The sequence below is a fragment of the Ornithodoros turicata genome, chromosome 2 (genome assembly GCF_037126465.1).
Source record: "Ornithodoros turicata isolate Travis chromosome 2, ASM3712646v1, whole genome shotgun sequence".
NCBI lineage: Eukaryota > Metazoa > Arthropoda > Arachnida > Ixodida > Argasidae > Ornithodoros > Ornithodoros turicata.
Genome location: NC_088202.1, coordinates 51,581,169 through 51,602,420, shown reverse-complemented (window position 1 = coordinate 51,602,420; position 21,252 = coordinate 51,581,169). Strand labels below are relative to the sequence as shown.

Sequence of the window (21,252 nt, the reverse complement as noted above, 5' to 3'; positions counted from 1 at the left end):
GTCGTCGCGGATTGTTTTTCTCGTCTGCCGTTGTAAAGGACTCAGGAGGACGACGATGACGAAGTCAGTGCGATCTACTCTTTGGGACTTGAAAGTTTCCCTGTGAACTGCGCAGAAATAGCTAAAGAAACTGCTCGCGATCGAGTACTAAGTGTGGTGGCGGAAGTTATTGCCAAGGGGTGGCCTGCAACTATAAATGATGAGGCACTGAAACCTTATTTCTCACACAGGACAGAGCTAACAATGCATCAAGGATGCATCCTGTGGGGAATGAGGGTCCTGATACCTTCAAAGCTACGCACGAGGGTGCTCGACGAACTCCACTGCGGACATTCAGGAATCGTCAGGATGAAAGAAATTGCAAGAAGTTACACATGGTGGCCACGAATCGACGACGAGCTGGAACAGATGGTAAAAAGATGCGACGACTGTCAGGAACAACGCCCTCAACCACCGAAGGCTCCGTTCCATCCCTGGTCCTGGCCGTCGCGACCATGGGACCGTGTGCACCTGGATTTCGCGAGTCCCTTCTTGAGTAAGAACTTTTTAGTCGCGGTGGACGCGCACTACAAGTGGCCGGAGGTGTTTGTGCTCCAGTCAACGACCGCAGCAGCTACTATACAGTGTGTGCGAGAACTGTTTACGCGATGGGGTATCGCGGGTACAATTGTCACAGACAATGGACCTCAGTTTTGTGCGGAGTCTTTTCAGATGTTTCTCAAGCAAAATGGCGTGAAACACATAACATCGGCGCCCTACCACCCATCAAGTAATGGGTTGGCAGAGAGGTTCATCCGGACGTTGAAAGAAGGCCTGAAGAAAGATCAAAGTCACTCTCTGGAGGTGAGACTTTCTAACCTGCTTTTAGTTTACAGAAACACTCCACATGCCACAACGGCACAGTCACCCGCATCGCTCATGTTGGGACGACCATTAAGAACCAGACTGGACCTCATGAAGCCGTCCCTCGACCTCACCGTCCGACAGAAACAAGTAATACAATCCTTTACCCGGAGTCCCAGAGGCCGCGTTTTTCAAGTGGGAGATCCTGTGCGCGTCAGAAACTACCGTGGTGGTGAGAAATGGGTAATGGGAAATGTTGTTGAGAGACCGGGACCCGTGTCATACAGGGTCAAGGTCAATTGCCAGAATGGTACACTTGTCTGGAGGAGGCACGCTGACCACATGATAACAGCTGACGTTCCTGCCAAGAAGACAGCCCAAGAAGAATCGTCAGACCTTTTCCCGTCGGTTCCAAGTGGATCAGCTACCTTTACCGACAACGCCACCGCTACAGTGGAAACACCACCGTCACCACAGATGGAACGAAGATACCCTTCACGTGTACGCAAACCTCCTGACCGCTATCAGGCTACTTGAATTGTTCCATGTACAAGCTGCACATGAGAATACGCAATGATAAATTTTGCATGACAATTAGTATTGTATAAATATTGTTTTAGCCTCGGATGGGCGAAGATGTGATATCTGTATCGATTACGCGATAACGTGTTGACGGTTCAAGGCCTTCCGCCGTCTCAGCGTTCCTGGTAAAAGGGCGCAGCTTTCTTGTGTACGCGTCTTTTACGTCTGCGACACCAACCTGTCAGTATGCAGACAGCGGTGCTGCCTGTCGTTTTGTCGAGCAATAAACATTGCTGTTAAGTACGCTTGCTGGCTCTCTGCGAATAGAAAGACACTACAACATGTTTGTGCATTATTCCTCCAAGGAACACCTGCCGTGATAACCTTGTATTGTCGTTCCCCCTTGAAGCTATTGTTCTTGCAATCCGTGCATTATTGCACTACACGTAAGCGGAAGCGTTTCGGCCAATCGCCAGCGGATCAATCAGTCTGTTTTGAAGCGTTGAAGTGTGAGGACGTCGGCCGCGGATCTCAAGTAATTTGCGTTTTGTCTTCGGTATTCTAACTGTTTTTGAGGTATGTAGACGATGTGTCAAATATGACTTTGTGAGTGACAGGCATTCCTGTTCATTTTACGCTTTTACCACTGTTCGCAGACACGCATTATGTGCGCCGATAAGAAGATTATCAACCACGTTAGGTTACCAACGACACTTTGTGCCAAACGGTATGTTATATATTTCCATGCCTACACACTGACTTACACTGACATTTTGAAATTGTATTTCTTACAGATGAATCTCGTACGAAGCTGCAGGTGGTGAGAACCCAATCTCGCCAGTTAGTTGGCGTCTTACATTGGCCGCTGTACATTGCGAATATGTGTCCCATGAGTTCACGCTTTGTGGAATACGACGGTATGTGTTGATGATGACTGCATGCTTTCGTAGACATGTAACTGCTAAATCTAGTTTGTGTTGCTGCTATTTACCGTTTCGTGTAGTTTCTTGCGAGCGATCCTTCAACAAACATTAGATATTCAGAATTCTGCAAGACATTTGAAATAACTGTTAGATAATCTGATGGCAGTGTGCATGCCTTGAGTGTATCTGTACAATCGAAGAAACTCAATATATGTGGAGTTTTGTGACATGTACTTGTCTGTATCTATCTCCGTTGTATCATAGCACTGTATGATTGTACCGCTCCGAGGACAGGTGCAGCGTAGACGGCGAAATTGAACATTGATGTTCCGATGTCAGATCTGGGCATTAGCTTCTGAGAGGTCCTGAGAGGTCCTGTCAATCTGAGAGGCCCTCTCAGTCCCATGACACATTAGACCTGAGGGGTTTCACTAGGGCGGTGCATCGCTCTCTCTAGGCACGGTGCTTGTTTCTTACCCACAATGAGTGAAGTCCAACAAGTCAATTCGGTCATCAACAGAGTAGTTGCCGTTGGAACTCGGGCAGAAGAACTACGACAGCATTCCAGTGGTCTGGGCACGGGATTATTTCAGTCTCACAGTAGAAAAGAAATTCTCCAAAGCGGCTTGACTCAAACGGCTCAGAAGAACAAACTTGAAGCCGTAAGTGCATTAAGCTTAGAAGCTGCTCCCGTATTGCTAGTGCCGCGGTGGTTGACACAAGCACTCCCTCTTGCACGGGCTTGAAAGCCCCCTTCTGCTGAGGGCCACGAATAGACACAGCCCTGAAAAGTTCAGCAAAGTCCTTCAGAAATTCCACAGCTTCCTTGGACACGGATGGGCGCAGGGAACAACAGTCTCGCCATTGCGGGTAGCAGATATCCCACATTTCCTCCACAACGCTTGATTGTATGGGCCCATGTCAGACACAACTGCATCCACAGACATACCGATGCTTTCAGACTGCCGGATGATGTCAAGAACCACATCATTCAGAAAATCAGCAGAGACTGGGTCGCCTGTAACATTAGAAAGAATGAAACAATGCCTTTGGTGAGCAGAGGATGTCGGCATCTCATATTATGGTATCGTCAGAATATGAAGCAGAATGACTATAAGTGACAAAGTACCTGAAAAATGATAGGCGATTGTCTGCTTCCACCTGCTAGAAAGGCCTGCCAGCATGAAACCAAGTCCATGTGTCGCAAGATTTTACTGACCAGATTATGCACCCGATGATGGAGCCGCAGATGGAATGGTCGCTTGCCCAAGCACACTTTGTGTATTGGTGTCATCATCGAGTCCTGGCGTCAGCTGCATTTCATCCAGAAGAAGAACGGAGTGGCGTTCAGTAGGCAGCATCGTTGACACTTTCCATGCGAGCGGCGGGATAAGCTCCTCCAGTATGCCTGTTATGAAATTCGCATTGCTTGTGTAACTTCCATATTTTTCCTTCCTGCCACAACCTTTCCACCACATCCTGATAATGAATTTTTGTTATAGATAATTGCCTGGCTTGAACTTGACATTTTCTATCTTCCTCTGAAAAGTCCACTCACAGGGAAGGGGGAGGTGATTCTCCCTGATGTAAGCGTAGCCCTTCCGACCACAGACAAGTCGAACCTTGAGGCTGGTCTTTAGGGTGGCGCTGGTCCACCTGTTGCCCCTCATGTCTACGTTCTCTATGGAAGTCAGCTGGTCCTGTGCCAGTCGTGTCCGTGGATCATCTGAAATTTTCAATATTGAGCTGCTGTGATCTGTAAGGCCGTTCCAAAATTTCGAGAGGCTCTCTAGAACACCTTCACTTACTGCGAAGAGCTGCCAGTTCTTTCTCCAACTTAGCAATATTCTTATACGCCAAATTCAGTTTACGCCGAAGCTCTGTCACTACAGTGCTACTTTCCACTGTGTTCAACGATTCAGTGTCAGACATGGCAGATGCAGCTGAGGTAGCGGCATCTGCCACATCTGATTGTGCACCATTGGAAAGGAAAGAAAGTGACGCCATAGTATATGCAGCAGAATCTGGAAAAATGACAAACACGTATGCACCATGAAATAATTTTAGCCTTCGCACTATGGATACTATTCAGGGTTGGTGTGCTAGAGCAGTTGCTGTTTGTCGTCCACCACAGCGGAAAGTTCTGCGGAGTCATTGTGTCTGACGGTGCCAGCCCCGTGTGCACCTGAAGGATCTGTCATGATCACAGTTGCATCTGAATGTGAGAGAGCATTATTTCGAATATCCGGAGCTACAATGGGATGTGAAAGAACATGCACCTTCACTGGACGAAGCAGTGACACAGGTGCCAGAAGCTACATTAAGAACCGCATTGTGTGCAAGAGCTCCTCCACACGCAACATCTGCAACACCTGGATAGATATCGGAAGCAAATACTCGTATAGATGTTAAGTTCCAGCGCTGCCGAGATGAGAAGCTGTCTTGGTTGTTACGACAACTAAAAATGCTTGTAGACTGAGGTTCCAGTTCTCAAATGCTTTGCAACACAGTGGCAGCTCTAGGTTTCCTGGGTGATGTCATGCGTGTACTTTAACAATGTACATACCGATAAAAATGCATAAACACCTACAGTCTATGTCAGTGACTTCATCCATGTGTGCTGCGAATGCAGTCTGCGGTACATGACAGGATTCCGCTGGACACCCGGAAAGTGAATAAGTAAGACAACATATATTCCGTAAAACTTTGGACAAACTTTGGACGAACCTTGGCCGCTGCTTGAACTTGGGAGATCTTCGGCAGCGTGTGCCAGTGTGTCTGCGACAGCGTGAGCGGCAACCACAGGGGACTCTGCAGCATACTCTTAGCCGCAAAGCGCTTGATCTGGCCAGCATATCAGTACCGACTTCAATCATAATAATTGCCCCAAACCACGTGCCCACCTGAGCTGCAATGAGCGCTGTCCTCCCTTCGCTCTTCGTGGGCGCGGTTTCGTTTTGGGCTTATTTGTACAGCAAAGTTCGGTTATGGCTATCTCGCCTCTGCACGATATCCCCTAGGTGAAAATGTTAATTAATGAATTTTAATCATATTGTAGTTATAGAGGGTGTTTCCTTTTATCTGCAACAAATTTTTAGAAAAGACGCTTTTACTTTTGTCATTGGATTACTACTAGGAAACCGTATTTTTCTCAGTTAGCGCACTAATTAACAGAGATATTTTAATCAACGTTGTAATAATTGACTTAAGGGAGCACATTGGAATTGCAATATCAAAGCCTCATCTATACATGATCCGCACAAACGACTGATCAAGCACAAAAGTAATTGCAGCGCACGCCACACATCTAACTATTTTAGCTCTGCCGTCTACTAGAAATTGCAAGTGGTCGGCAAAAGGGGTGTATACCGAAATAAACCGTCTAAAATAAATCATTCACGAAATAAATCGTGTTAAAATAAATCGTATCAAAATAAGTCCTGTTAAAATAAAACGGGCAGAAAAAAAAATCGTGCCAAAATAAATCCTAATAATACTCCTACGCTTTTCAAAATCCCCCTACCGACGAGACAAGCACCGGCAGCTATCCCGACACCGACGAGTTCGAAACCCCCCACCAGAAAGCCGCCTCGACGCCTCTATCTCTTGACGGTAGCCCGGATGGACCCCACAGCACAGGAGCGGTAGAGCCCTGGACCCCGCACCGGCGAGTTCCGTCGGGAAATGCAGCCGGCAGCAGTTCGTCGACCGCCGGCTATCAGTGTCAAATGTATAGCTACTGGTGACACTTCATGGTACAATAAATTTTCCATGGTTTGCGTGAAACAAAAAAATATATACTAACGGGGATTTATGCATGTATGAAAGATCAGTCGAAGGACCGCTTCATATAAATCCTGAACTGTTTTAGAAATACGTTAAGGACAAAACAACGCTAGATCCCACCTTTATGGGTTTGTTGGGGTCGATGTCATTTTCATTGACTACTTTGCTGGAACCGTTCAGTCAATTCATAATCGCTCTCCTGACAGTTTCGTGTTATCCTTACCTGATGTTTCTACATCCTTTCTTATACTACCTCACCTTATAACTGAATCTGAACCTTGTGGACTTGAGAATATTCAAAATTTCATTTTGAGAGGTTTTGCACCAGGGTTGAAAAAAAAATCCCGATATTTTTAAAAAGATCCTCTCCAATGGGCTTTTTTGGATAGAACCCGGATATTTTTTGATATTTTTGGAGAATATAGACAAGCCTAGAAATGGTGACACAGACTAAAAACAAATTTGTTTTGCTGTTCTTGATTTCGGGTGACCTCTCATAGTTTCGGTTTATGGAACAGCCTGTCCCAGTAACACTGAATTCCATTGTTTTCCGAAAGGTGGAGCCCCATGCACTCGTGGGTGAATGGCGTAGACGCTACACGCCTGGATTAGATGTCGTACTTCAGTTACAATGCCTCCAGGAAGGAGGAGAAAGCTTCTCCCTGAATGGGCAGATTTTTTTTTTTAGAAACACAGTCTTTTATCTGATTATCAGTTCGGCTTCCGTAAAAATAAGTCAAGAGAACGAGCAGTACTCTCGATTTATGAAGCTCTTAAAAGTGATATTGAAACAAAACTATTAACCGTGCGGGTATTTGTGTGTGTGTGGGGGGGGGATATATTTATTAGACAAAAAGGAAAAAAAAACCGGGGAAAGGTCAGCCAAACGGGACGTCGGCTCGCTATTCCAGAAATAAGAAATAATAATAAATAAATAAAAAGAAAAAGAATTAGGAAATACCGAAAAACTAACAAATGATGAAAGAAGGATGAGGTAGATTAAAGACAAAGATGACAAAAAAAAGATGACTAACAAACGGTGAAAGAATGATGAGATGAATCACAGAAGATGACTTTAAAAGGAAAGCATGAGGTTAATGCGTTGAGGGTGAGAGTGGGGCACAGAAGATTTGTGTGTGTGTATTTGTGGATTTGCGGAAGGCCTTTGATGTTTTAAACCACTCAATATTATATAAGAAACTTGCAAGCTACGGTTTCTAGAGGTAAAACCCTCAACCTGCTCACTAATTATTTACAAAATCGAAAAAGGTTGTGCAAGTTGCTTACAACTCCTCTCATCTAGGTAATATTTCCACGGGGGTTCCGCAAGGATCAATTTTTGGGCCTTTTTAGTTCTGGTTTTTATAGACGACTTGGTATCATATCTTGATATGCAGACAATTTCATATGCTGATGACACTTCAGTATTTCTTCAAAGCTGTGATATTGTGGATATGTATAAGAGGGCGAACAATGCATTAACAAGGGTGAGATTAACAGACGTTAATCGGTTCAAATATTAGGGATTCTACTCGATCAGCACTTGCAGTGGCATGAACATATTAGCCACGCATAGTGGCATACATTATTAGCCATAGTGGCATACGACATTTAATTATTATTATATTGCAATAGCCAAATTAAAAAATTTCATTCCCCTTTGCCCACTCTTAGAACAATCTACATGTCATTCATCCAGAACCACATTTCTTATGGCATTAGAAAGTTTCGCCTTAACAGTTAGAGCCTCAATACGAAATTATGGGCCATGTACACTTTGTCTACCAAAAATACGTATAAATTACGGATATTTTTCATTTCAATACCTTGCAGTAAAACTGGAATTCATTGCATGAGTCTATTTAGGGCTCTAAACCACTATTTATATTTACAAAACAAGTAAGACATTATTTCAAACATCAAAGTTGATAAGATGTAAAACCATACGAAATTATTGTTACTATTATTACAGCATATCTGTCTCTCGTAGTAAAGCTTGAGGTATGTGCAGTATGCCTAAATATGTTGAACGATAGTGTACCTGCCTTATCTGTATCTTATTTTCTGACGTACTGTTATGACTGGGATCAGTGACACGCCGCTGGCGTTTGATCCCTTTTATGTTTGTCACCATTCTCAGATTTTATTATTCAACCTGCGAAGTTGGCAATATGTAACGTAAAATAATGTAGAAAATAAACAATTTCCGTTCTTCCTTCCTTCCTTCCTATTCAAAAACACCCTATGTTTAGGGATTATAAAGACAGCTTGAATAACAAAGCAGAAGGTACAATTCAACGTACACGATTTTAAGGCAGGATAAATACAGAGCAGAACAACAAAACAGGGAATAGATGGAGCATGACTGGTGCAACGTTCGTCGCAGGGTTAAATTCGTTTGCAAGCTTCATTTTAATTAATTAATAGATTGTTTCTTCTATTTACCGGACCACTATGACAATCGAGCGATGTGCTTTGCATAACGGGGGACGGGCAGATAATTTAAATAATTGTTGTTGAGAATGAATAAGATCTAAAGGTTGCAAAATTATGACTTATATGCTGAATATGAATCCGGACTCGAAGTCAAACTGAAGTGGTAATAACTCCAGATCGCGGCACTTCTGTGGACTAATGTTCGGACTAATGTAAAAAAACTACACGAAAAAAAGTCCACAAGAACGCTACATCGTGCGTTTTTAATGAAACTTTTTAGCAGGATTACTCGGCCGTCCTTGCTCCGATTTGAACGCAACTTGTTGTGAAAGAAAGCGCTTTCCTTCTTCTTTGGTTTTATATAAAACGAGTTCTATTGTCGAATCGCTTTTCCCGCAGCAGGTGGTTTCCTAAAAAAAAAACGCCCATTCTAAATTTTTTTCATACTTTGTGCTTACAGTGTTGAAACATAGTGCTTTCATTCTACTAAATAAAATCTTTGCGTATTCTACTCCTTTGTCCTCCCCCAACTTTTTTTTAAAGATAAGTAAATCATTGGTGTTAACAGCAATATGGAAAGGGTGAGAACACCGGACAAACAGGGGGGGGGGGATATGTTTATTAAGAAAAAAAGAAAGGAAAGGTTAGCCAAGCAAAGAGCCGGCTTGCTATTCCGAAAAAAAAAGGGGGAAGGGGCAAACGAAAAAGAAAAGGAAGGAAAAAGAAAAAGGGGGATCGAAACAGAGGAAAGAAAGAAAAACAAAAAGCAACAGAAAGAAAGGAAAGGGAAAGAAAACAAGAAACAGAACGAAAGGGAAGGAAAAGAAAAGAAACAAAAAGAAAGGAAAGGGAAAGAAAAGAAAAGAGAAACGAAAGGAAAGAAAGGAGAAACGAAAGGAAAGAAAAGAGAAACACAAAGAAAGAAAAGAGAAACACAAGGAAAGAAAAGAGAAACAGAAAGAAAGAAAAGAGAAACAGAAGCAAGGAAAAGAGAAACAGAAGCAAGGAAAAGAGAAACAAAAAGAAAGAAGAGAATAAACACTAGCACAACGTTACAGGCAGTTCACGAGTCCTGAGTCTCGGAGAAAACCGAGGAGAGCGGCAGTGACAGCCCACTGGTTGGGGTGCAAGACGGGGCCAAGAAGAGCGGCCAACGAAAAGTCGTTACAACCAATCTGGAGCAGACGGCAACGGAGGGTGTCCCTATGTTGAAGGTGCTGCTGGCAATACAGGAGTTGGTGTGGGATGTCCGCTTCCACTCCACAGACATTACAGTTTGGTGAATTTAGCCGTCCCATCTTGAAGAGAAGTGAGGGTGTACGGGCAACATTGAGACGTAGGTGGTGGAGAAGGGATTCTTCTTTACGGCTGCGGTGGCAAGTGATGACGAACTCCATCAATGGGTCGATAGACCGTAGGAATGAGTTGTAAGTCGTTGTTTCGGCACGGAACTGCTGAGCACATGTGGCACACCGACGGCGTATGTATAGACGGCATGTTGAGGCTGTAAGCGGCAGAGGTGCCAGGGCCGAAGTGTCATCAGACCCAGCGCGTCTCGCTACTGCGTCTGCTCGGGTATTTCCATACACGCCTACGTGGCCAGGGACCCATTGAAACGTGATGTTGTAACCAGTGGCGAAGAGTTCATTGAATTTTTGAAGCGTCATGGTATGCAAATCGCTTATTATGCTGGGGCGAGATGACGACAACATATCTAGTGATGCCTTGCTGTCTGTAAGAATGACCCACGTTCCGTGCCCGGATTCTGTAATATGCTCCAGTGCTGCCAGGATACCAAACAGTTCGGCTTCTGTCGAGGACACTGTATAGGGGAGTTTGAAACCGTGGCCCAGGTCTTCATCCGGAATGGAGAAAGCCGCGCTCGAACTACCTTCGGTTACCGAGCCATCTGTGTATATATGGCGACTTAGTCGATGTGTTGAGGCGAGGTGCTCCAGTGTGAGCTGGTGGGCCACGACTGTGGGGACGTCTTTCTTGCGTTGGAGTCCAGGGATGTTAGAGTGAATACAGGGTCTTTCAAGAGTCCACATCGCCGGTGCATAGGATGGTGTAGACGCGGGAGATGGGATGCTCCCTTTCAGACGGGCAATGGCACTGCCGAAAGCAGACGCCGGGCAGTCCTCATCAATGCGACAAAGAGAGTGGAGCGGGTGCCGTGTAATGTAGCGTGTATAAGCGCGGAGGGTATCACCATCCCGCAGTATGTGAACCGGCTGCTCTCGCGCCTCTGCCAAGACAGAATACGTCTCCGTTGTCCTGGGGACTCCCAAACAGACACGGAGACCACGGGCCTGGATGTTGAGCAGTTCCTGTTCTTGGGTTCGACTTAGACCATGCAGGATGGGTAAGCTGTACCGCAATGTCCCCAACACCAGGGCCTGATGGACACGATAGAGGTCAGAACATGACGGGCCCCAGGATGCACCAGCAATACGCCTGAGTACATTTACCAAACCGTTTGCCTTGGTAGCAAGCAGCTTCACATGCTGGGACCACGTCAGGCCACGGTCAATTGTAATCCCCAGGTATCGGCAGGTAGTGACAAAGGTCAGGGGTGAGCCATCAATGAGAAGCGGGTACTTATGAAATGATCTTCGTGAGAATGCCATGGCTACTGTCTTGCTAGGCGAGACAACCAAGCCGCGGTGCAAAAGGTATCTTGAAATGATGTCTAATGAACCTTGTAGTCGGCGTTGGATCGTATCACGCCGAACGGCGGAAGTCCAGATACAAACAGGGGCTGCAACAGATGTTTACCATTTAATGAAGTCTATCAGATACAGTTTTTTTAGGGAAATGTGTTTGCGCACATTCACAGCGCACTCCTTCACCTTGTTAAAAATTAGGGAGCGATTCACAAAAGTGCTACATCATGCGTTTTCACTGCAACTTTCACTGCAGCAAAATTCCGCGACCCTCGTTGCTCCTTTTGAACGCCGTGTGACAAAAGAAATCGTTTTTCCTCTTCTTTATTTTGAAATGAAACACATTGTGTTATGTGTAACCGTTCCTTCTCACCAGCGTAGAAAAAGCACGTCGGGTACGAAAAACTGGAATATTTTATGGGCGTTTTCTCAAAAAGGTCCCTTCATAAATTTGTTCATATTTGGGGCAAACACAGTTGAAACATGGTACTTTTATTCTATGATATAAATTTTTGCTTATTTTACTCCTTCGAGCCCCACCATTTCTTAACAACATGTATATCTTTTATGTTAACAGCACTATGGTAAGCGTGAGAACACCGGACAAACAGTTTTGTAACGAATGTACCTAGATACATGTCTGTTGCTCAAACGGCGTCATACCAGCACTGGACAGCTGTTTCGGCCTCCTTGGGCCTCTTCAGCAGTGAGCAGGCAGGCAACGTTTGGGCGGGTGGCGTCAGAAGGTCACGTATAGTAGGTGATATCCTCCCGTCAGGGTGAGAGACTCACTATTGACAGAAGCCAATGATATATACAGAAAAAAAAAGGTAGCCAGAGCTTTTTGGCTACACGTTGTGTTTGTGCAACACCAAAAACTTTTGAACATGAGAAAACTGATGTTCTGAGGCTAGAACGACATAGAAGCAACAAATACATACAAAGCCTCAATTTGCCTAAGAAATTAACGATGAAAGATGAAAGTCACTGAAAAGGTTAGCCAGCTGTAGGAGTCGAACCCACATCTTCTGGATTGCCGGTCCAGGGCTCTACCAATTGAGTTAAGCTAACACTTTTTTTTTTCTCTTTTCCACCTTTTATTAACAAAACACACAAGTACACACAACTACAGGTACGTCACACGGTCGCAATGTTTTTGTCCCTTCTATGTCGTTCCAGCCTCAAAACATCAGTTCTCTCATGTTCAACAGTTGCCGCCCGCGTCGACCCCGTGCTATGAATGTGTGTGAGTGAGCAAAAATGTAAGAGTGAAAGGAGGATGAGTGAGAGAGAGTGGCTGGTTTATCCCTTCAGATGACGCACCCTGGAAGTAGCTGAGAAGACGTGTTAGCTTAGCTCAATTGGTAGAGCCCTGGACCGGCAATCCAGAAGATGTGGGTTCGACTCCTACAGCTGGCTAACCTTTTCAGTGACTTTCATCTTTCACCAAAAACTTTATTTTTGCATATATATAATATGCGTCACGAAATTGTTCCATAATGTTTTTTTTTTTCCTTATTATTCTGTTATCGCCGTGAAGGCTGCACAATGTTGAAACGTAAAAATTTCTTGTGCAGGTGCAGGCGGACCTCACATTCTCAAGCCATGACCCTTCATCGGGTGCTCTTCACAGCGATGTGCATGGACAAATGCTGTAAACAACGTTTTCCGGTTGGAACTTTTTGCACACTTTTATTCGTTCACTTCTGGGGAAGCAGAGCCCTGCCCCCACCCCCGCTCACGCTCGAGGCGGTGGCTAGGGCACTGCACGGGCCTAATTTTCAGGTCCGTGCCCGGCCGCATATTTATATTAGATAGCCAGCACAGAACCCAGTGGGAACCTAGAGGAGAAAAGCGCTGCTGATTGGTCGGGAGAGAAGAGGTGTACTACATGGAGCGGCTGTATGCCGCGCCTTCCACCCGCCGCGCGGCTCGTCGTTTGTTTAGCTTTTGTACAGAAATGAACGCAGTCGACGACACATCGCGGGTGCCGTGGTTTCAAGTACACTTCTATGTGTTGTTTGTTGGATTCCTCAGGCCCCAAAAAATGTTGCCCGTTGTGCACTAACTCGTTCGTATAACCCATAACTTCTACTTGTGCTTCTTTTGTGTTGTGTATTGTTCACGTCTTGCCGGAAGCGCTTGAGTGTAGTACTAGTGCAGCAGTGTGGTATGGTTTCGCTGCTGTGCGTGAGGTAGAGGTGGCCACAACGATAGTGACAGTGTGCACATGCAGTGCAGCACGAATGTCAAAGTTGGAGACGCGATAACAGCTGCGGGTACATGCAAATCCCTTTAGGGCTATAGGAAGAAGAGCGGATTGAGCTGCTGGCTGGGGGGGGGGGGGGGCACAAATTACGCGCCGTTGTTTGTTTTTCCTACGCCTTAGTTTGAGCTGCTGTCACAAAATGAATGAGGAGCTGGAAAAGTATGTTAGGCAGTGCAGCATCAGGATGCACTTCTAGAACAAAGCTAGTGAAACGGTCAGCTAACCGCCTGCGTGTTCGTTGCACCTTAGGTGTTCGGCTGTGTAGTTGTTCAGTGTGGCTGGGGAGAAAGAGTGAGAGAGACCAATATCCACCCGTGCATAAACTTAGCAATGAAATACGTCTAATACAGGAGACGATGCGATAACCAGCACGGAACGCGTCTTCACGATTGGGGTGTTCATTGCGACACCTTCCAGGCATCTAAAGATTCGCCCTTCTACGTGAACACAATGTTCTATTAGACTTTACACTTTTCACTCTGAGAATTCACAACTCAGGGGGAAAATGGCGAAATGGTGACAGCGCCGTTAGGCACGAAGTTTCGGTGTCCAACAAATCCCTCCAACTGGCATAGCCAAGCCAGTCGTGCTTCTGCCCAAATTATCATTGCTTCAAGCAGTTAAGACTTGCAAACTATACTTTCACACAAGAACAAACCTTTTTATTTCTTGCTGATCTTTATACTACCATTTATAATGGTGTTCCATTCAGGTGTTAGCAGTGTAAATAACAGGAAAAGTGACTGCAGTGTTGTACTGAAAATAGTTTTAATATCCGATGGTGTGGGCACTGAGAATACATTGTTACATACATAGCTGAAAATATAGAATCGGCTTACATTCACCACCTTTGTGTCGGGTACCAAAGGTATGCGAGATCAGTTTACACAAGAACGCAGTCTTGTAACACAATTACTCCCAAGTCTGGAAAGGGGTACATTGCAGTCTGGGATACATGCGCGACATTCACTTCAATGTTTATCTTTCATGTAGAACATTACTCTTCCTCTCTAAGGAAGTCGCAGTGCGAATATAGATCAATTTATTGAAGGAACAAGTGAGAATAGCAATGTACAATGACTAGAAACTTGTTCTTGAATAAAAACACAGCAACATGCCTGAAGTAGAGTATCGCCTGTTGCGATGAAACTCCCCACTCTCCAAGACCGAAAATAAAGTTGTTGTTGTTGCCTGAAGTAAGGCTAAAAACGTATCACAGAGTATGCCTACTCTGGTTTTCTATTTCTTGAATGAGCAAGATTTGCTGATATCATGTAGCTTTAAAATGAAATTGAATAAAAAAAACTGACGAGAAAGTATTAGGGTTATTGGAAGATTTGGCTACTTTGTCGTGAAACCGAAATTTGGGCGGTGGTGCCTTCACTACTTCCTGGTCACTTTGGAGATCCTTGTTCGGGCTGATTCAGACTTCTGTGAACCCGATGGGGATTTTTTTCTCATATATCAACACGTGTAATGCCTAAGCACATATACATTGAGTTCAGACATCAATAGTGGCGTAGCGTGGGGAGCGGTCGCCCAAGGCGCAAACTTTTTTTGGGCACAAATTATCGACAGAAAAAAAAAGTGTCAAATAAAAACAGTGAAACTATTTATCACTTGAAAAAAATGTAAACTTTAACATTGGGCGCAGTTGGAACGATCTTCTGGGCGCCTCAAAGACTGAGGCGATTAAAGCGAGGTTCGATATATATCGGCAAGGAGTTGCACCAGGAGTTGCATGAATCGACCAGAAAATGTGCATGATCGGAAGTAATTAAGGGGCTTAATTCCAGGATGACGACACAGGGAGGGACGTGGTTGGGGGCGCGATACTCGTTTCGCCCCGGGCGCTGGGAACCCACGCTACAGGGCTCATCCCCGATTGTGGGCCTTCTCTTCGGTCGTCACGATTTACGCTGGACTGACTTTTGTCTGTGTGCTGGTGTTTTAGCACAGACGAAAGATGCCTCGGTTGGGTGAAATTAATCTGCCAACCCACCATAGCTCTCTCGTGCCGTAAAGACTCGGCTCATAACTACATGAACGAGTAACCATAACGCTTTTCTTATGCTAAGCTGTGGCCACTAGCTGTTTATGTTGGCTTCTGTCGTCATGCTTCGCGTAGAAACTAAATTATGGTGACACGACCTGGTCGTTCTTTTCCCCTGAAGATGTTACTAATTGGTCAATGTGTGCCGCATGTGTTCCAGTACAAAAGGCAATTCTGCATCCCTGGTTTAATTACCTGGAGCTCAGCTCATTCAACTTGATATGATGCTTAAACGCCGCTGGCTCCACAATTGGCTACATACACAGAAAACTGACTACTTTTGGGTACTTTCCCAGTGCACTCTGACAACTTTTCCGGATTTTGAGCTGGCAACCCCGGTGGTTGCATAAGTAACTTTAAATTACTTAGTGACAAACAATGAAAATAATATTCTGTTAAATTGTGTCTTATTTTTCTTCGTACTGTCCCCCGCTTCTCAATGCAGGTTGCAATGCATCATCTGGTAAGCTACTCTGTTTCAGAAGAGAAGTTACGTGCAAAATTAATTAAATGACATTCACATTTACATAATATGAGTCGTAATTGGGGAACTAACTAATTACACAGAATTTACATGAATTAATTACAGTGTCTACATTATTTATAACTGATTGCTTTACAGCATTGTTCTCCAATGGCTGATACGGCTGTCATGCAATAGATGAGACACAACTGCAATCTGTTATGCAAAAAGCTAAAGACAGATTAGTCCACAAATGACCCCTGTGGTGTGGTGTGACTCATGATTATACCTGTGTCACAACGTAAATCGAAATATTATATTGTTGGGAGGAGGTTATCGTTGATAAGTCCAGCCCCATGAACACGAGAACACTTTATACACCGTACAGAATTACATTTTCCAATGTTCTCGTGGCCCCAGCCCTCCTGCCTTAAACACAAAGACCAAACTAACTAGACTAAAACAACAGGACACAACTTGAAGTAGCCTTTCACTTGTGATCCGTACTCTATGAAAAAAGAATAAAAATGATGTTCCGAAGGCACATGTAGTGCACTAGTGGCCTTTGCCATCCCAATTGAAATTGGCCGACGGCCGACTCTCGGCAGAAAGTCGGGGACCAGTTGGCAGCCAACTAAGTCGGCCATCCAGTCATGTTCTAAAGTCTGGGCAACGTTAACTGCCAACTACGTCGGCAAGGACCTGGCCAATGACGTTGGGCCAACAGCCCGTGCCGACGGGACGCCACCGTAGCTTGCCGTCAGTCGGTTACCGAGCTCATCTTCACGTAGTACCAAGGTAAGTGGCCAATGATGTCTCTTTATGACGATTTCAATCAGTTCTCGGGAGTGCACATATTACCTAAGATTGAGACAGTCACGTAGACTCTGTTGTAGTCGTTGAAACTGTCACAGAAGAGTCATATACGCCATATGAAAAAAGAGAAAGGGTCCTCTAACGCCCTCTATATGTTGCATTGTGATAGGCAGAGCGAGGTTTGGCAAGCTGTCGGCCAGGGCAGATCTGTAGCAAGAAACGAGCTCGTTGGCCAAGCACGGCTCGGTTGTCCAGCCAAGCTCTTGCCAAGCTTGGTTCAATCTCGGTATGTTGCCTCGGGGAGGGTAAACGCGGAATGGTGTAGCACTGCATAAGTTCAACTTTCGATTGGCCAAGTGATTGTCTCAAACCAAATGCAGTAAGAAACAGAGACATTATCTTCATGGTGAGCTAATACGACAAGGAATATCTCACTTTCTTGTTCAAAAATAATTATTTTGGGAACATGTGTATAAAGCAGAAATGATTTATTTTTCCCTCGCAATGTTCCTCCAGCAAAGGAGTTTCACAGCTCATGTGAACAGCTTTTCACTTTTTAACAGAAAAAGTTTGCAGTAACACGTGATCGTGTGATACTGTGACATACTAACCTGCTTGAAAGCAGACATAAGCCTTTGCCTGTCCTCCCTTGCTACTCCATTCTTAGCAGATGTAAGCCACCGCCACTCTGCCTGTACGATGTGAAAGTGGCAAAGCAGCTGGGTAGCCTGGGGCCACGTCTTGGATAGAGCCTCCTTCTCGGCTGACGAGTTGTCTGTCATGAAGGCTTGTGGTACCTAATGGAACGTCACTCGCTTTAGCTGCTGAAGCCTATCACTAATGCTGCTATCTAAGATGTTACGTGTCCAGTTACATCAAGCACCTTAGGGAATAATACATACAGGCTGTCCACAAGAAATATTTAGAGTTGCGTAGGCAGGATATCCCTGAGTTCGGGGAGAGGACATGGAGACGAACAAAAGTGCATTTTTGTGTGTCTCCTTCTCTTATCCCAAAACTTGGGAACCTCGTCCCAACGTCAAGTTTGTCTCCTAGTGTGCATACTCTCCTTTGAATGGCAGAAAATATGACAAGATTTCAATAATGGCAGTTGAAGAAAATCTACCATTATTCAACTGAAGTGTAGCTGGGCATTTTGTTTTATCATCTATTCATTTGCTACTTCATTTATCGTGTTTTGTTTGCATAACTGGCAAAAACCTGAAGAGGCCTTTTTATTAGATAAAACAACTGAAATGTTTGATTCCTGAAGTGCATATGTGTTTCCATAACAATTCTTCAGGGTCTCACAGGACGCATGACCATGTTCTGATTTACCTTTATGCATTTTAAGATCACAGCTTGCGTGGAATTGGCTAGGCTTCTTGACAACTGAAGAAGGCAGGCAATTTTCAGGTGACCCATGCCCTATGCATGCAGGTCAAAAATTCAATTTGTCTTTGTTCCTTTACCACATGCTAATAAAGTGTTTGCTAAAGGCCTTTACGCCTGAAAATAAAATCATAAAATGAGGCTCTAGAGCAATCAAAAAAGTAAGTGCACCTTGCAAGAAGCAAAGAAATCCCAGGCTTTCTCTGGACTTTTCTATTATCCACAGTTGCATGGGTGATATAATAAAGGCAGTTTAATCTTTACAAGCACCTTCAATTTCAGGTGAAGAAAGTTTCTCCTCGTCAACAGAAATTACAGTAGAATACACCAGCCAGTGGAAAATGTACTGTTTTGTTCTGTAATGTTATCCATCTAAATTTCTGTGTGCCCTAATTAGACTTGTGGATTAGGTTTACGTCCTGTCTACCAAAGCAATGTGGATATGTCATTTTGAGCAGACCGAATGCTGTCTCGCAGAGGTCGAGGTAACTCGTTACTGTAACTAAGTTCCTCTTTTTTGTAACTTGGAACTTAACTCGGTACTTTTGCGCCGTGGTAACTTTCAGAGGAACTCGTTCCTTTTTTAGATAACTTTGCTAAAGTAACTTAAGTTAAGTTACAAATTACTTTTAACTCTCTTTTCACTCACGTCCACACAATTTCGTGCTTTCTCTCCGGTTCCTTCATGGCATTTTTTGCCTCAAACGTGATATTCGATCAATGACAGTATTTTATTCAGGGAGTAAGGACGCTGCCATTGAATTGAAGCTGAACCATTGTGCGCCCACAGCGTTCGAATAGACCTCTACCAGAGAAACGTCGTCATGACATTGGTAGATAGACTGAAACCGAAACAAATCGGAAGTAGAGGGCTGGGTTCCACGAACAGGCACTTGTTCGCTGCCTCCCATTGAAAGAAAATCAGGATCGAGGGTCGCGTCCCTTTAAGGGACCATATCGTAATCCCCTCAAGACCGTGGCTTTCGTGTGCAACCTTGTTCACCTCTAGCTTCGACCGTAGGTCAACTCTATCAAATTTGTGGCGCTGTCGAACACTATGACGTCATTTGTTTACAAACAGGGAGAGGTCCATTGTTGTACATAAACGAAAACGATCTAAGCGTGTTGCACTCCTTCGCAGGCAACTCAAGGTCTAACCCAACTGCTACGCGCGCTACAATTCCGTAATGCCATTTTGTGTCCTAAGTAACTTGGTAGTAACTCGTTCCTTTTTTTAAGTAACTCAGTAACTGCGAGTTACATTTCAGGCTGAAGAACTTCGTTATTAACTTAGTTACATTTTTCACATGGTAACTTAACTTGTAACGAGTTCTTTTTGACGGGTAACTTCTCAATGTATGCTGTCTCGTACCCTTCACTCGTTTGTGAATTGTGCAGCAGAACAGCGATAGGGCCCCAGCACTTGTAGCAGACAGCAGCAGCGTAGCAGTGGTATGCATCCCGTCACATGAGGAAGTAGAGTCAACGAAGATTATCTCCTTTGCTGACACTAGTTTCTAGGTTCGCTTCATGATTGGTGTGACAATCAACACTGCCCACATGTTGCCATCACCCGATTTTGAAAGCGTCACATGTGTGCCTGTCAGGAAGTAGATACCTGATTGAGCATAATTGCATGTGGAAACAACTGACCTGAAGTAATATTTTCATTAACGTAAATTCACAATGAACTGGTATTTCCAATTAACATCTCCAGTTTGCATGGTCAGTTTAGTACACCTTTTGAAAATCGTAGATACTTTCCTCATAATGTGTACGTTTTACAGTTATGTATGCTGTATTTAGCGGCACAAGAAAAAGACATTACAATTTTACAGGCTAAAGTACATTCTGTGTGCAACCAAAAATGTGTTATCTCAGTAACAATGCCAATGGTGGGTGCACATATTTGTTAGTAAATGACTTAAATCCAACACTGCATATTGTGTCGGATGGGCATGTCGAAATGAGTATATCATCATTTGTTCAGATTCAGTAAGAATAGAGAGGAGGAAGCACTATTCACGAACTGACTTAGTTATGTGACAAGCTGCAAGAATGTCTAACTAGAACAAAGGATACCTTGCTCTTTGTACAGTGGGATCTTCTCTTGTAGCTTCGATACGGGTTCCACTGGAGTCCCGAAGTTGTCCAGGCGCCATACATTGTGCCAGTGGTACACAGTAACTGGCACAGGGTTCAGAGCACCGTTTGCCAGGTTCACAACCCCGCCTTCCATTACTACCTTACTCTCATGGAGTTTAATGGCCTCTGCTGGAGTAATGCCATCGTCACAGTATCCAAGAAACTTTGCTTTCGTTTCTGGTTCACAACGAAGGAGCCTGAGGGCATCAGCGCACTCCGTGCTGTGATTGTGCATTGCTCGGACTTTGATCACTCCAGGCAGGGGAGGCTCTCCACGAATTAATGAATCATTCTTCTTCGTGTTCTTGTTAACCTTCTTGATTTTAATATCAATCTTTGCCTTGAAGTTTGTAGCAAGACGTTGGGAGGTTTTGTTCCCCCGAAACCGAGGGTTTGGATCCGCCCCTGGCTCATGTATGCTATATATTTAATGAACAATGAACAGGTGCAAGACCAGTAGCCTAAGTAGACAAGGATACACTACGGCAAGTTTACACCAGCTCACTTGAGCCATTCTTTATGTTCAAATATACTACAAAAATACATTTAAAATGTGAAACTTGGGCATTCTTTTCGTAGGCAACGCCTACCAAAAGAATGCCGAAACTTATTCTCAGTAAAAACAAGTGTTGTGCTCTGTAGGAAATGCAGCAAACTGAAATTCGACCAGAATTGTTTAAAGCACATTAGAAGTAACTGACTCTCGAGTACAGACAAAACATAATTGATCGTTTCTTATTCTTGGATGTATTCAGGTGTACTAAATTTCACTCGGAAGTATAGCTGGTTATAGTAACTTATTAATTACATGTGCAAACTACTACTTATTCATTGTGTCGCTCTTGGAAGTGTTGCCACTATTTAAATAAAACAAGCAGGGTGTGTTTTATCTTTCACATGTCTTCATAGTCTTGCCAATAATCCACGAAGTGCTTGTC

The 21,252-nt window shown here is 44.2% G+C and overlaps 1 protein-coding gene and 1 long non-coding RNA gene across 2 annotated transcripts; both read left to right on the top strand.

Moving 5' to 3' along the window:
• The first annotated feature begins 243 nt into the window (after positions 1 to 243).
• LOC135384633 (uncharacterized protein K02A2.6-like) lies at positions 244 to 1,380 on the top strand. The gene has a single exon (XM_064613828.1). It carries the CDS (start codon positions 244 to 246, stop codon positions 1,378 to 1,380), a length of 1,137 nt encoding a protein of 378 aa, XP_064469898.1.
• A 673-nt stretch (positions 1,381 to 2,053) lies between these two features.
• LOC135383469 (uncharacterized) lies at positions 2,054 to 12,829 on the top strand. Its single transcript, XR_010419891.1, has 3 exons — positions 2,054 to 2,092; positions 2,160 to 2,282; positions 12,754 to 12,829. It is a non-coding gene; the product is annotated as an uncharacterized LOC135383469 (long non-coding RNA).
• Positions 12,830 to 21,252: the final 8,423 nt, after the last annotated feature.

Excerpts from the sequence above, each read along its gene's own strand:
- LOC135384633 (XM_064613828.1), top strand. The coding sequence starts at position 244 with ATGCATCAAGGATGCATCCTGTGGGGAATGAGGGTCCTGATACCTTCA.